Source organism: Herpailurus yagouaroundi, unplaced genomic scaffold (assembly GCF_014898765.1).
Source record: "Herpailurus yagouaroundi ecotype Mexico unplaced genomic scaffold, PumYag 189, whole genome shotgun sequence".
NCBI lineage: Eukaryota > Metazoa > Chordata > Mammalia > Carnivora > Felidae > Herpailurus > Herpailurus yagouaroundi.
In genome coordinates, this window is record NW_024412420.1 from 15,844,183 (window position 1) to 15,860,475 (window position 16,293).

A 16,293-nucleotide genomic window follows, 5' to 3' on the forward strand; every position below is an offset into this window, starting at 1 on the left:
CTAAAGTAAGCTAGAGAAAAGAGAATGTTATTAACAAAACCATGAGAAAATACATGTGGAGTGCTGTACTATATTTTCAAAAATCTGCATATTATAAGAGGACCCGTGCAGTTCAAACCCATGTTGTTCGAGGGTCACCTGTATTTTTTTTTCTCCTGTCTTAGGAGTTTACAAAAGGATTGTTTAAGGCAAAGGATGCTTCTCTACAGATCTTCAAGAGCATTTTAAATCCCAAGAGGACAGTGAAACTGCCCAGACTTATTTGAGCCGGAGCCCGTTGTCAGGGAGCACCAGCGACGAGGGTCCCACAGGCCATAGCCCCCAAGACTTGGGCAAGAGACCTTCCTCACTCGGGAAGTCCATCTGACATGACAGGGGAGAGCCAGGAGATGAACAAGGTAACAGGCTCTCCCAACAGCGTCTGGTTGAGGCAAACAGCAGCAGCAGTAATAATGAATAGCAATGGCTGGGGCACTTGGGTGGCTCAGGTGGTTACGTGTCTGACTCTGTATCTTGGCTCAGATCATGATCTCACAGGTTCATTGAGTTCAAGCCCCAAGTCGGGTTCTGCATTGACAGCGTGAAGCCTGCTTGGGATTCTCTGTCTCCCCCTCTCTCTGTCCCTCCCTCACTCATACTCTCTCAAAAATAAACATTAAAAAAAAAAAAAAAAAAAAAGCAATGGCTAATGCATGTTATGGTATTAAGTACTAGGCATTACTCCAAAATAGTACCCTATTGATGACCCTACTAATTACTATTACTGTTCCCACCGGCAAATACAATGAGTATGCTATTTGTCAAATAAGAAATATCTACTGGGTCTCTGGCCCCAGCTCTTGATGCAGAGCTCCTAAAACCCTTGTAATCTTCTGAGTGACAGGGGTGCTACAGAGAGCTCCTGAGTCTGTTGGAATTTCCCGGGTGACAGGAGTGTCTTGTTCTCACAAGGCAACTTGGTGGATGCCTGCATAGTTCCTGGATGGGGGCTGGTCTCTAGAAGACCTTGAAGTCATGGGGCACCTGGGTGGCTTAGTCGCTTAAGCGTCTAGTTTTGGCTCAGGTCATGATCTCATGGTTCGTGGGTTTGAGCCCCGCATCAGGCTCCATGCTGACAGCTTAGAGCCTGCAGCCTGCTTCAGATTCTCTCTCTCCCTCTCTCTCTCCCTCTCTCTGCTCCTTGCCCATTCTATCTCTCTCTCAAAAATGAATAAACATTAAAAAATTTTTTTAGAAGACCAAGACATGATCACAGTCCTGGAATTTTCAGCCCTACTCACCACTCCATGGGGAAGGGAGAAGGGCTAGAGATTGAATTAATAATCACAATCATACCTACATGATGAAGTCTCCATAAAAATCCCTAAAGAAAGGGGTTTGAGGGGCGCCTGGGTGGCACAGTCGGTTAAGCGTCCGACTTCAGCCAGGTCACGATCTCGCGGTCCGGGAGTTCGAGCCCCGCGTCAGGCTCTGGGCTGATGGCTCAGAGCCTGGAGCCTGTTTCCGATTCTGTGTCTCCCTCTCTCTCTGCCCCTCCCCCGTTCATGCTCTGTCTCTCTCTGTCCCAAAAATAAATAAACGTTGAAAAAAAAAATTAAAAAAAAAAAAAAAAAAAAGAAAGGGGTTTGGAAAGCTTGTGGGTTGGGGAATACACCAAGGTGCTGGGAGGGTGGCATGCCCAGAAAGGACATAGAAGCTCCATGTACTGCCCCCTATAATTTGTCCTATGCATTTCTTTTATCTGATTGTTCCTGGGTTCTACAATCCATTCTAGCAAATTACCAACCCAAGAAGTGGGGCGCAGGGACCCCAGTGTATAGCCGGTTGCTCAGGAGTACCGGAAGCCCAGACTAATGATTGGCATCTGAAGTGGGGGCAGTCTTGTGGGACTGGGCCCTTCACCTGTGGGATCTGGTGCTGACTCCAAGTAGATACTGTCAAAACTGAAATGAACTGTAGAACACCCAGCTGGTATCTGCAGAGAACTGGAGAACTGCTTGGTATGGGGGAAAAAAATCCCAACATTTGGTAGCCAGAAGTGTGAGTGTGGTCATGGTAGACAGTAAAGAAACAGTTCTTCCTTTCAGTATTACCAACTACAGTTAACACCTGCTGAGTACTTGCTAAGTGCCAGGCTACCTTCTAGAAACACCTCACTAAATCCTCCCAACGACTCCATGAGGTGGGTGCTATTGTTTTACCCACGTGATCTGTAAGGATGCTAGAGCTCCAGGGAAGGTAAGGGACCTGTCCAGAACTCCTCCCTGGTAAACAGAGCAACTGGGACTCGAACCCCATGGTCTGATTTCAGAATTGGTCCTGCCAACCCCTGCACTCTGCTGCCTCCCTATGGCCACAACACAGAGACAGCGTACAGAATTACCCCCAAAGCCCAAATACCTTTGAAAAACACTTTTTCCTGTTTTCTTCTGATATTATGCCCATGTCAGACCTGAGACAGGGTAGAGATGGCCCGTTTTATGGACTTAACTCAGTGGTAGCAAGCAGAGATTGGAGGATCCCGCTCCCCTCTCCCAGCCTGCCCCTCCCAAGTGTAAGAGGCCCGCCTTGGCCCAGCTGATCACCTGTCCCCGCCAATGGCCACACCCTCATAGACGCCATCAGTGGTCCGAGAGATGATATTATTGAGCTCGTTGGACATGCCCCCAGAACGTGAGACGTAGGCCACACTGCCAGGGCGGTACAGCTTGGAGGCCAGGATGTTGTCCAGCATCCCACCTGTATTCCCAATCTTAAAGCACCCAGGCTTGATGCCTCCAACCTGCAAGGGCAGAAACAGCAGTCAGGGAGGAAAGGTAAGCTCCCCACAGAGCTCAGGAGAATCCCAAAGCCCAATACTACCTGCTCAACCCCCTCTGGTCAGGACGGGGAGAAAACGTTCCAAGAGAGTTAACACCTACACACTGAGTTTCTGGCTTAAGAATCTCATCTCTCCCGCGAGCGACATTATGCGGGAAAAAAAGAGAACCTTACTTGTAAAACACGGCTCACTACTACTGCACGTTCAGATATGTATACTCAGGGTTAAGTCACCTTGGCTCTAAAAGGGTGACAGCACCCATTAAAGTGTGAAACACAGGTGTATGCCTCTGCTCAAAATCACCCTTGCCTCTGAGATGAAAGGCCCCTTGCTTAACTAAAAGATCTTAGCTTCGGACAAAATTTTAACTCAACCACTAAGTAAAAACAACAACAAAATAGTCACAGAGCAGTTTCTTTCTATGTTGAAGACCTTTGGGCAAATAAAACCCCTAGGTAGATTTTCCTTTGGTTTACAATTAAAGTAATAAAGATTATGCTATGGTTGTATGGAGGTGGACAGAGAAAATCTCCCAGTTAGCCCCTTAAAACTATAAAAGTGACATGGCCTGCAGAGTGGATATGGCCCGTTAAAGTAGATATGCACTTTCAATAGGTACTCTCTGAATCTTTTCAACCTAACAGGGAAACAGAAGAGTCAACAACTTAGTTTTCTGTGGGCCCAGAACTTTATAAGATAGCCTTGAACTTAAAAGGCTTCGGGCAACTGGGTGGCTTAGTCAGTTAAGTATCTGACTTCGGCTCAGGTCATGGTCTCACAGTTCCTGAGTTCGAGCCCCGATTCGGGCTCTGTGCTGACAGCTGGGAGCCTGGAGCCTGCTTCAGATTCCGGGTCTCCCTCTCTCCCTGCTCCTCCCCCACGCACACGCTGTCTCTCTCTCAAAAATAAATAAACATTAAAAAAAAAAAGAAAGAAAAAAGAAAAGGGTTTCTGGAAAAGGACACTCACAGTGGCAGGTCCAATGATGGTCACTCCCTTCTGGTCTGCCTTCTTGATCAGCTTCCTTGTGAGGGCCTCAGGGATGCCTTCAGCTATGATGGCAATGGTCCGGATCTAAAGAACAGTCCCTTCATGTTAACTCTGTGCCTCAGATGAAGCAACGAGGCAGCAACCTATACAGGACCAACCTTCCAGGCTCTAAGAACAAAGTAATGTTAACAGTATGCACCCCTTCCTCCCATAGACCTCTGTTCCTAGCCTCATCACTCCAATCCTCTTCCAAAAGGAGAGGCGAGGGGCATAGATACCCGAAACCAATCTCCATTGGTTAACACCACAGTAATTCAGTAACCCGAGCAGGAACAAATGTTTCTGAAAACCCATGACCATCAAAGTGGCTACATTCTCTCCCATCCAAAAACCCTCAAGACTCAGACCCACCTGTCCCCCCCGCCTGTCCTGATGCCTGCTCATAAAGCAAGTATCTACGGCTTTCTCCGCTGTACCCTCTGAGTCTCCGACTCTATGTCCCAGGGCCAGCACGGGACACGAGCTGCTTCCACACACAGACCAGAGACTGGGCTGGGGGAGAAAGCCAGAATGGGTAGGGGTGGGGGGGGTGGGGAGGAGGGTTGGGCAGGAAAGATCAGGAACCATCTCTATCTGGCTCTCAGGGCCAGCAAACTTTTTCTGGCTTTGTCGGTCATATGGTCTCTGCGGTAACTACTAAACTTTGCCTGTGTAGCATGAAGGCACTCGTGGACAACATGTATATGAATGAACATGGCTGTGTTCCAATAAAAGTTTATTTATAAAAACAGAGAGCTAAGTTTGACCCTTAGGCTATAGTCTGTTAACCTTTAATCAAGAATAAAAAAACTCATTTTCAGCAGGTGTGTTTTTGTTTTTGTTTCACTGAGATGGGAACAAAAGTTTACATTCTCCAATCACAAGCTGAACTAGGCAAGTCTGGGATCAGACAATAATTTTGAACAGAAGAATCAATATCTTAATCTATAAAGGCTCCTACAGAGGGACCTGGGTGGCTCAGTAAGTTGAACATCTGACTTTGGCAGGTCACCATCTCACAGTTCATGAGTTCAAGCCCTGTGGGGCTCTGTGCTGACAGCTCAGAACTTGGAGTCTGCTTCAGATTCTGTGTCTCCCTCTCTCTCTCTGCCCCTCCCCACTTGTGCTCTGTCTCTCTCTCTCAAAAATAAACGTTAAAAAAATGTCAAAAAAAATATAAAGGCTCGTACAAATCAGTAACGAAAATGACAAATACCTCAACAGAAAAAAAAGGGAGAGCAACTCGTAAAATATAAATGGTCAATAAATGTTTTTGAAAGTTCATCTTAGTTAATGATCAAAGATACACAAGTTAAGTAGAATGCCTATCACTCGTCAAATATGTGTTTTTATAACGCAAACATTCAAGTGTTGGCCAGGGCACAGGGAAGCAGGCATTCTTGGACTAGTGATGGAGATTATGTCCATACAATTTTTCCGGAGGGCACCTGGGCAGGATGGATCAAACAAAGGCTTTCAAATCTGTACATTCTGATGCAGCAGTCTGACTGGTTTAGACATTTGTGCTGGGGAAATAATTAAGGATATATGCAAATGTTCATCTAAGATGCTCACCATAAGACCTGAAAAAGCAAAACTGATGTTGCCAATAAATATTTATTGATGTAGAAAAAGTAACTGAAAACAATGGATTACAAAATAGTTACATGCAGTATTATTCCACCTGTTCAAATCCAGAAAAAGGTACCGATAAGGATACACTCAAACGTTAGCAACCGTGTTTCTGAGAAATAGGACTTACTTAACTGAAGCATTTATGTTCTTCTTTTTATTTAACAGGATTTAAGTTTTCTTTGTGATAAATATGTAATGACTTCATAAGAAATTGCTTTTGATTCTATTCTTAGAGCCAGTCCTAGCAGCACAGGGAGGTTCTGGCAGAGGTAGATGATCCTGAACGGACTCTTTGTTAGCCCAGGTAAGCAGCCCTGTCTGGCTTGCCCGCCCTCAGTTACCACCCTACCTCCCTAACCCTACCTTCCGAAGATCAAGTGTATCCAACCACTTTCGATCGCCAGCCAGTCCCGAGTGCCAAGCCCTTTAGCCCAGGTGGCGGTGCTGGCTGACACCACTCAAGGGCTTTCCCTGCTTCCCCACCCCAGGACCCAGTGATCTACCTGTGAGTAGTTCATGGTCTCGATGGTACTGTCATAGGCTGAGCGGAGAGAGGCAAAGTTGATCAGCACGTCTACTTCTGGGTGCTTCTTCATGGCATCAGCCATGTTCTTGAAGACAGGGATCAGGATCTCCTTGTGACCCCAGTAAAACTTCTGCTTGTGGTCCCCGCTGTGAGAGAGAAGGAGGAGGGGTCAGGACAGCCCCAAACTGTCGGGGCTGGGGAGGGCGGAGCCAAGGGAGGAGCTTCATCTAGAAGGTGGAAAGACAGGGCCTCTGCCCTCAAAGAGTTCCAAACTCTGGGGAAAAGATCCCCCAGGAATATGGATCGCCCCAGTCTGGGATGGCAGGTGCTTCCCCAGCCAAGCAGATAATCTTGCTGGCTCCCCCCAGCTCTTAGTGAGGGGGATGAGATGAGGAAATCCCACTTGGCAGCCATCTCTAGTTTCCCGCCCTGGTGGGACTCACGTGAAAGGGTACACCATGGCGGCCACGGAGGGCTCATCTCGGGAGCAGACGTAGTCAAAGTCCAGCATGCCCTGTACAGCCCGGGTCTGCATGCCCCACACGATGGCCTTTGTGTGGCGGCTGAAGAGGGTGGCACTCTTTCCTGGTGGGCAAAGACACAGCGAGTGCACCCAGAACACACACCCCCGGGGGGCCCTCAGGGGCTGCCACACCCCTCCATGCCCAGTCCAGGGAGGGGGGCTCATCACCACCGCAGAGCAACGTCAAGAGGATGGGGTTCTGAGAACTTGGGGAAGAGGTGCCTTGTTTTTTCTGGAAAGAGGGGGCAGAGAGAGCAAAGAGAGCTAAGAGGACCTGCCTGGCTGGTAAAGAGCTAGCAATGAACACAGAAAGGACTCCCATGCAGAGAACAGGTCCACAGGCAGAGAATCCCTACAGGACCTGCTCACCTTCACAGGAAAAGAATATAATCAGCATTTTGCTTATATGCCAACAAAGGCTTGATAAATTATTTTTAAAGTCACCAAGAAAAAACTAAGCTCTCCTAATTCTAGTACCTGCAGGATTTTAAACAACCCAACAATCACCACCTCTAAAGCTGGACGTAAATCAGCTTGGGTCAGGATCCGAATCCTCATGATTCTAGGTCAGTGTAGGTCCAAAGTAGAGGCTGGCCATGGCCTTACTATTTCTACCTGAGGTTCTGGCCTAAGCACACTGGCTCTCAGCACCTCCCCACATTCTCTGTGCTGTTCCTCCTGCCCTCCTCCCTCTGGCCCTTTCCTGATCAGAACAATGCTCTGGCTGGTCCCACAGGGCAGAAAGGAGAGGCAAAAGAAGGGGGGGGGGGGGGGGGGGGAAAGGGCTCAGAAATGCTTCCATGCCTTGAAGGGAAACGCTCCTTCATCACCCTGCAGGCAGGTGACCGGACTTTCCCTTCTCTGCAAGTCCTGCTGGAGGAAAGTAGCCCCCCAGGGAGGTTCTCAGCTCCCCCAGGGAAATCAATGCACTGAGCTCCGTGGCCATCTGGTATTAATTAACCTAGTGTACTAGTCTAGTGTGGGCTTTGCTAATCAGGCTCAAGATGTGATTTAATAAATTTAAGATCACTCTCCCAAGGCATGTGGGGTTCTCATCCCTACACAGGCTTGCTTCTTCCCTTCCAGCTGTAAGCTTCCCATAGCACAAGGTTCCTGCTGTTCCAAATATGTGGGACTTACTGTCACTAGACCCATCTGGGTTCTCACAAGACACGGGATCACAGAACAAAGGAAGCCACCTAATCCGGTACCCTCACTTCCCAGTCCCAGGAACCGGAAGCTTGGAGATGCCAAGTGACAGAGATCCTGTCATCTAGCATCAGAGCCAGATTTTATACTAATTTAAGGTGCAGCTCAATTGTGCAAAGGAGGAGGGGAGATACAAACCAGGGTGGCCCGGCCCCTCCCCACCCTCGCAGGAGGGGGGCCCAGACGGACCCAAGTCAGAGTGCCAGCAAGCACATATACACACATCTGTCTACCCAAAAGACTACAGAAAGGGGACAAAGCCTGGAATCTCTACAGGCCCAACTGTACCTCCAGCGTGAAAGGCGCAGAATTAGAGCACAGAGAAGGCTGTCATCCTCAGCTAACCAGCAGCAAGGGCCTCAGAGAACCCCTGCTGCAGGCCTAACACCCCCACCAGACGCCCCTGCTGGCTACACTTTTTGTCCTCCTCTCCCTCCGAAGTCTGGCTCAGCAACTAACAATAAGATAAGCCCACCCCTTGGGTGGAAGAGCTCTCAGAACTGGAGTAGACCCCTGTTCTCTCGGCACAGTGCTTGGGTCATTCAGGTAATAAAGGATCTCGCCAGAGACAGGAACCAGAGGGATTAAAGGCAGATGGTCAGAGGTTTGCATTCCTGGCCGTTCCAGGGGGATACCTGACCCTAGCCTAGGTGCCCCTTCCCCTCCCCTTAGCAAGGTATCAAAGGTCATCATCAGAAAATTTTTCCCCCTCCCCTGGAGCAAAATCTCTCATAGCTGTGGAAGTCAAAAAGTCAAGCAGAAGCAGAAGCCCTGACACTTTGAAGCAATGAATCCATTCACTTTAGGCAACAGGTGAATGTGTCTTTGCGTGAACGTGTGAGTGAGCACTGAAAATGTCCCTCGTAAGCAATGACCTCATTCACCAGACCAAACCCAGATCCCCTCCACAGATTTACTGCACATCCATCCAGGCTTCTACATCTCCCCTTGTCCAGCCTGTCTTCCCCAAAAACCCAGAGAAATCTAAACCCATGGCTGGCACTGAGAGCTCAGGGATGCAGCGGGCAGGGGTGAGGCTTGGCAGGAAAAGAGACCATGAGACCCAGATGGGAATCGGGAGAGCTGAGGCTGCCCTCCGTGCGCCTGTGCTGCCACCACCCTCCACCCCACTTCAGTGTCCATGGCTCCCTCCTTCCCAGGACTCCCCTCCTTCCTCAGCAGGTGCCACCCCTACTCTCCAAGGCGTTGGGCCCAGCTGTTGCTCCTGCGCTCCACGCCATGTCCTGTCCTGAGTGTAGAGCCAGAGACAGCCGGCCAGGAGAGTGCTGAGTGGGGGTGGGAGTGACTAAGCAGGGGTGGGAAGGGGAGGGAGAGCAAGGACTAGGACTTGGGGGGGAAACAAAGCACACAGTTAAGACTATAACCCACTAACAAAGCCACACACAGAGCTGGGGCGGGGCAGGGGCATCCTACCTTGCAGGGATCTTGGACTTGGGACTGAATCTGTCAAAGAAAATGACCAAGGCAACTGAGTCACCTGCTGGTAGCTGGAGGCTTTAGAGGGAGAGGGTGGGAAAAGGGAAGGATCCCAAGGACAAGCCTCATAGGGCTGACGCCCTCACCAAGTCTTGTCTGTTCCACAATAGACAGGAGTGAAGCCGACCGAAGAGGAGAGAGTGCTGATCAGCACAGCAGAAGCAAGAGAGAGCAAAGGGCCAAAGGGGCAGAGAGGGGGCAGGAGGAGCTAGAAGGCTTGGAAGGTGTGCTGAACACCAGAGCCCCCAGGCCTGGTGGAGGGACAGCTGGCCCCATCACACCCTTATAATGCCAATCCCGTTTTGTCCCCATGAAGCCCAGTAAGAGGATCAGGTTATCGTAGGGTTGGACTTGTCATTCTGTGGACAAAGCTGCTGGTTTGGGGACTGCGGGGAAACAGTGTACAATCTTGAGTGCCTGGAGCCAGTGTAACTATTTCCCAAAATGCCTCAAGTGCAGACTTCCTGTACCAGGAAGGGGCTGCGTTAATTAACACTGGCTGTAAGAGCTGGGTGGTGGCAGGGGTCGCATCTGATAACCAGAGGATGGACAGACACAGAAGGCAAACTGCGGATGGGCTGGTAAATGACGTGTGCTCTTACGGTGAGCTCACAGGAAGGGGGGTCTTTGTAGGAGCCCCAAGTGGTTGGGCGGGCAGGAACCACTGTGAGGGCCCTTGCTCTGCTGGACCAGCTCTAGGCTCCTGCTCTCCACTTAGAAGTGGAGTCTGGGAGGGGCGCCTGGGTGGCTTAGTCAGTTAAATGACCAACTTCGGCTCAGGTCATGATCTCCCGGTTAATGAGTTTGAGCCCTGAGTCAGGCTCTGTGCTGACAGCTCAGAGCCTGGAGCCTGCCTTGGATTCTGTATCTCCCTCTCTCTCTCTCTCTTCCCCTACCCCACTCATGTTCTGTCTCTCTCTCTCTCTCTCTCAAAAATAAATAAACATTAAAAAAAAAAAAAAAAAAAGGAAAGAAAAAAAAGAAGTGGAGTCTGGGAGGCCTTGCCACCCCCAGGTATTTCTGTCACCCTGTCTCCTTCGCCACCTCACACACCCCCACGGAAGTAAGGGGACAGAGGGGAAGACAGTGGGGAGCGAGGTGACCCAGGTGCAGCGTGGGGAGCCCACAGAAAGGCTCAGGAAGGTTCGACTCTTCATGTCCTTGTGTCCATTTGGCCCATGTGCCATGCACACTCTTACAGCACAGCCCAAACCATGTTCCGACACCCCAGCAGGGCCCACCCCAGCAGGGCCCAGAAAGGACAGGCAGACAGGGAGTGCCTGAATCTGCTGGCTGCCACTTACCTTGTGGCATGGCAGGCTTGGCCTTCTTTGCGGGTGCCACCTCATCAGCCCTGGACTCAGAAAAAGATGCCGTCCTACTGGGGGCTGGAGTCTGGGGTGGGACAAGGAGACAAGATAAGAGTCACAGGTAGCAACTGGGAAAAAGAACTATTAGTCCTTGAGCTTTGGAGCCTTAAGACCCCAAAGAAATCAGGTAATAAGAATCCTGTACAGCACTATCTTCTACTAAGTGCTTGCAAAAGTACTACTACAACAACCCTCTTGAGATAGGAATTAGTATTGTTCTATGTCACAGATAAGCAAACTGAGGCTCTGGAGGGTAAGACACCTGCCAAGGTCTCTCTCTCAACAGGATTTGAACTCCAGTCTGATTTAAAAACCCCTGGTCTTGGGGCATCTGGCTGGCTTAGTCTGTGGAGCATGAGACTCTTGATCTCGGGGTTGTGAGTTCAAGTCCCACATTGGGTAAAGAGCTTACTTAAGAAACTAAACTAAACTAAACTAAACTAATAAAACCCGGTAGGCTTTCCATTATACTACCTTGATTGGGCAGAAAAAAAGCCAGCAGAGATCTAGAAACCAACCCATCTTTCTCCAATGCCCACAGACAACTAGGAACAGAAGAGGGGCACTTGTGTCCTGGATGGGAGGGAGGTAGGAGAGGGTAACAAAGATGACAAGGCAGGTTTTAAGGCAGAGGAGAGGGGGCACCTACCGAGGTACTCCCACTGGCATTAAGGAGGAAGTTTGCAGTGTGGGCCGCTGTGGGTGGCTGGTTGGGGATGGGCCGGTGGCCTAGGGCCATGCCCACAATGGCTGTCATGTGAGTTTCAGTCCCAAAGACATGGATGGGGATCCCAGTAGTCTTCCCTGTGAGGAAAGAAAAGAATCCACCATTCAAGTCTTCAAATAAGTGTCCACGTCCACACTTCTCTGCAAGGGGCCCTGCCTGGCATCTAGTGCCTTCTGCACAAGGCCAATTATCCAGGATAGACCAACCGTCATATTTTTACCACCAAACAAATCTTCACAAAGACCACCTGCTTTGATAAGAGGAAGACCTGGCTTTACCGACACCCTGAAGTGCAGCCACAAGCACCGTCCTGCTGTGGGCAGCGAGACCCTGGCCCTCCCATCCCTCGACCTCAACTTCCGCCCGGCCTGGCCTCTGTGCCTGAGCCTTGGGCTCATTTCCTCGGGGCTCCAGCCCCCCTCGGTCCTCTGTGTGGAGCTCTCTCGTCACTCGCCACCTCCTCCTCCGTCTCCCCTGCCACTTCGCTGTACACATCCCTGAGAGGGATCAACCTCTTAGTAAGTGTTTACTTATTTAATGTTCTGTGAGTTTAATGGCCAGACCGTGACTAACATTCACCATGCTGTCCCGAAGGCTGGGCCCATGGCAGGAACTCAGCTGTAGGTGAAAACGAGGACCTGGCACCCCTTCAGGTGATTGAGGCAGGTTCCTATTTGCCACGGATACCAGATTTGCAAAAATGGGAAGATGGCAAGATTTTGCCCCTCCAATCAAAGGGCATGGCACGCGTCTGTCACCCCTCCAACGCTTCATGTGAATCCCTGCTCCCCACATAAGTGCTCCTAGCAATGAGGTCTGCACTCTATTGTTCTACCAATTAACCGATTGTCCCCATCTCTCCCCCCACAGCCCAAGTGGTCTCCACCCTCCTGCCCCTGAGCCCGAGCTCCACCCAGCAGCCAAAACAACCCTTCTAACCCAAAATCAAGTTGTGCCACTCCTCAAAGTCTTCCAGAGGCTGCCAGCCCAGGGTCACGGCCAAGTGCTCCCCCATACCTGTACCAGTCCCACAAACTTCCACTGCCTCCCACCCTTACCTGCCAACACCCTGCCCTCACTCCCTCGGCCCTGCCTGCTGGTCCAGCACAGCAGCACACTCCCATTCAGGGCCTTGGAACTTGGCCTTCTCTCTGCAGACACTGCTAAGTGCTCTCTCCTCTCCTCCAGGTCACTGCTCAAATGTCACCGTTTTGGTGGGGCTTTCACCGATCACCCCATTAAAACCGGCCCTGTCCCCTCCCATGCAAGCTATCCTTTACTCAGCTTTGTTTGCCTTCATGTCACCTAGCGCCACCTGACATTACTGTCAATGTTTTTAACAGCACGAGGGATTGCTGTCGGTCAAATGTACAGCTGCAACCCCAGTGCTTGGCACACAGCCCACACAGAGCAGGTGTTCCGCAAATATTTGTTAAATGAACAGCTGAATGGAAATGTTTTCTGAGCCATTGTGAAGTTCAGGTCGAGCTCTGCATCAGAGGAGCGCACACACTGGAAGCAGAAGCAAGTGTCCGAAGACCCGGCACAGAGCGCTGAGGACAGAAAAGGTCGCCATCTTACCGACTTCTCCCATCACCCGCAAGCCTTCCTGATAGTTGGGGCCGCCTCTTCGGACAAAGATCGTGACCTCGTGCTCCTTCAGGGGACCCTGGTAATCTCGAATTGCTCTCACGATGCCCTGGAAGCAGGAAGGGACGACAGACATGTGCCTAAAAATAAGGCAATTATTTATAATCATGATGAACGAACATCCCAGGTGTACCTAACAAGGACTGCTTCTCACGAAGAAGCATGGCAGGCCCCGGCAATCAAGAATTTCACACGTGTGGACTGGACTACGCACAAGCAACCGAAGTGATATGCAGTCACTTGTGATGTTGCTGGGGCAGCAGTTTGGAGTCCCTGGGAGTCACACCCCTCAATGCACAGGGTGCCGTCTCCAGTCATTCTTGCTATCTCTTATTGCAGCCGGGGCAGGTGGCGGGGATCTAGACCAAGGTCCTATGCAAGGGTTCTCAGAAGTATCAGGATCTAGTCCACTTAAATATCAAAGTCCTACTAAAGCTTCTTCCAGCGATTTTGGAGAACAGCCCTTGCAATGGGTATCAACTCTGGAAACAATTTGGGAGAATGAACAGGTGTGCACCAATGCGGTCTCTCCTGAGTCAGAAGTCTAATTTCTGTCCCCCAAGGCATGCCACCTGGTTGCTGTTCCAGAAGTAACCATCCATATCGACAGGGCTGCCTTTGTCATAGGGTTGCTCAAAAGTTAAAATAAAACTGCCAAGGTTCACCTGTTTCAGATTGGTCTGTTGAATCAGGACCCATTAGAGAGACTCTATTTTTGGCAAGACTGACGAGGCCTGGTCCCCCACTTCATGAGAGCTCAGACTTTCAAGGTGGACATTTATTTATCCATCATTCTCAAATATGCGCTACCAGAAGGGACATTCCCTGAGCGTCGGACAGTACAGAACAAGAAATGGCCTCCTGAGGACTCTCGAGCCAGGTTAGCTCTGTCGCCCTTTCTGACCAGCAGTCACACTCAGAACTGTGTGCCCTCGCCCCTGACCTGTGCACAGGGACCAGGCTGACAGGCCTCAGCTGGATGAGCAAGAGCTCAGATCATTGATCCATTTTCCTCATTCTGACCTTTTGGAGAAGACCCAAATCTATCCCAGCGTCTTCTGCATCCCCAACAAGGGCCCCTGGGACAAGACCCCTACTCAGCTGGATAAGTCATGGAAACCTGCTTCTGCCTCGAACTTTGCTTGCCGAAACCTCCCTTCCTGGCTTTTCCCAAACCCACATTCCCCAGAGACTACACGGTCCCCGGTGGCTGGTTACCTTGAATGTGGCAGCCACATTGGTGAAGTTTGCAATGCTGCCTCCAATGATGAGGATCTTGCCTGTGTTGGGAGTAAGAGAGGTCAAAAAAGGGTTAGAAAAGTAGAACATCCTACCAGAAATCCAACCGAGGGAGTTCTCTCTTCTCTAAGCACGGATCCCTCAACTGTTAGGAGGTGTCAGTGCAGAGGCTGGGTGGGGTGGGGAGCAGGCTGACCTCCCTTGACATCCGTTCAGTCTTAACCAACTCAGCTCTCCATTACCCATGCCACTGAGCAGGTGGTTAATCCAAACCCACAGAACCTCTACGTCATTCCTGGCTGCCACTGAGAAACCCGGTTTAATTTCTGGATACTCCTGGTAGGAATCTCTATTGGCTCAAAGGAAAGGGAACTGGTATGTGTAGCCCCCAAACACTAGACAGGCGGTAAAGTGAAGCTGGGAATCCCACAGCCCAAACAGTAAGTGTAGAAGTGGGCCGCTAAGAACTGAGTTTCTACAAGTCAGTAAGAGCACATTGCTACCTCCTCCCTTGCACCTGCCTACAGGACTTTATGTACATATCGCTTCCTTGCCTCCCCGCAGCCTCCATCTGACAGAGGCCACATTGCCCACTGTACAGTTGGAGAAACAGAGGTCCAGAAGCTAAATAGCCCCAGACCGCAAAGGAGCAGGACCACAACCCCAGGGCCTCCTCGCCCAAAGCTATTCCCACTGTGGCACAATGGGCCATCCTGGGGAAGGAGCGTGTGTGTCTCACCATCTGGGTGCTTCTCCCGGGTCATGAGGGAGAGGATCGTCTTGGCATAGTCATAGGTCTGCTGCTCGCTGGGGGCGCCTGAGTATTCCCCGTAGTTTGCCAGCTCATTGACACCCCCTAGGTCGCAGATGGTATCACTGTCAGGGAGACACGGAAGTCAGTGCTGATTCTGACTCTAGTGGCTGAAGGTGGCAGCCTGGTGCCGATGAGGACACACAGATGCCCCGATGTTTACTATTGGGTTCTTTTCTGCATTTATTGTATCTCTGCAGGAAGCCCATAGCACTAACTATAAAGATTTTAAAAAATAAAAATAAACAAGGGGCTTCTGGGTGGCTCAGTCGCTTATATGTCTGACTCTTGACTTCAGCTCAGGTCGGAATATCACGGTTCATGGGATTGTTGGACTCTGCTGACAGCACAGAACCTGCTTGGGATTCTAGCTCTCCTTCTCTCTCTCTGCCCTTCCCCCACTCTCTCCCTCTCTCTCTCTCTCAGAACAAATAAACTTAAAAAAAAAAATAAGAGGGGCGCCTGGGTTGTTCAGTCGGTTAAGTGTCCGACTTCGGCTCAGGTCATAATCTCACAGTCCATGAGTTCAAGCCCCATGTCGGGCTCTGTGCTGACAGCTCAGAGCCTGGAGCCTGCTTTGGATTCTATGTCTCCCTCTCTCTGCCCCTCCTCCGCTCATGCTCTGCCTCTCTCTCTCAAAAATAAACATTAAAAAAAATTTTTTTAAGTAAGAAAGTTGCAGGGAACAGTGTACAGGGCAGGCTTTTACCAGAGCCCTGCTTTACACCAAGGGGAGAAGATGAAGACCCCCCCATCCCCACTCCAAGGTAAGGCAATCTGATCCAGGCTGTGCACACATGGACTCGGGGTAGGCCCAGCTGCCATCCTTTCAGTAGCCCCTCAGTCACCTGTACACGACAGAGGCACCACCTCCGGCGACCATGGTCCAGATCCTCCCCCTGGGGTTCAGCAAGGTCAGCTTCAGGCTCGCCCCACTTTTGGCATCCAGGTCTGCAATGTAAGCTTCCTAGGGACCAGACAGCAACAGGTGGGTCCTAAGGATACCCCCTTCACCAGGTCACAGCACCTGGGACCCTGTCCCTTTCCCTGAAGACCCATGAAGAGGTCCTCCATTGTCTCAAGAGGGTCAGGGAGAGGGGTTGTGCAGGGTCCTAAGTACCTGGGACAAAACATGATGATGTCCTCAAGCACCAGAACCACCCATAGCCACAGTCGCTGCCTGGGGACAAACTTCCCAACTCCTTTCTCTCTGTCCTCAAGTCCCTGACCCTCTGCCCAAGTCCCAAGTCTCACTA

At 50.5% G+C, this 16,293-nt stretch overlaps 1 protein-coding gene across 3 annotated transcripts in view; it reads right to left on the reverse strand.

The window, feature by feature from the left end:
- Nucleotides 1–16,293, reverse strand: part of ACLY (ATP citrate lyase) — a 48,213-nt gene that overhangs the window by 16,979 nt on the left and 14,941 nt on the right. For 2 of the 3 annotated variants that reach the window (XM_040497549.1, XM_040497547.1), the window contains exons 8-18: nucleotides 15,886–16,004; nucleotides 14,966–15,102; nucleotides 14,206–14,267; nucleotides 12,919–13,036; nucleotides 11,260–11,414; nucleotides 10,545–10,635; nucleotides 9,178–9,207; nucleotides 6,455–6,596; nucleotides 5,989–6,157; nucleotides 3,791–3,895; nucleotides 2,586–2,782 (exon numbers count right to left, since the gene is read on the reverse strand). In XM_040497549.1, coding sequence (XP_040353483.1) covers nucleotides 2,586–2,782; nucleotides 3,791–3,895; nucleotides 5,989–6,157; nucleotides 6,455–6,596; nucleotides 9,178–9,207; nucleotides 10,545–10,635; nucleotides 11,260–11,414; nucleotides 12,919–13,036; nucleotides 14,206–14,267; nucleotides 14,966–15,102; nucleotides 15,886–16,004 — 1,325 coding nt within the window. The remainder of the gene's footprint in view (nucleotides 1–2,585; nucleotides 2,783–3,790; nucleotides 3,896–5,988; nucleotides 6,158–6,454; nucleotides 6,597–9,177; nucleotides 9,208–10,544; nucleotides 10,636–11,259; nucleotides 11,415–12,918; nucleotides 13,037–14,205; nucleotides 14,268–14,965; nucleotides 15,103–15,885; nucleotides 16,005–16,293) is intronic. The other variant, XM_040497548.1, reaches the window with a different exon arrangement.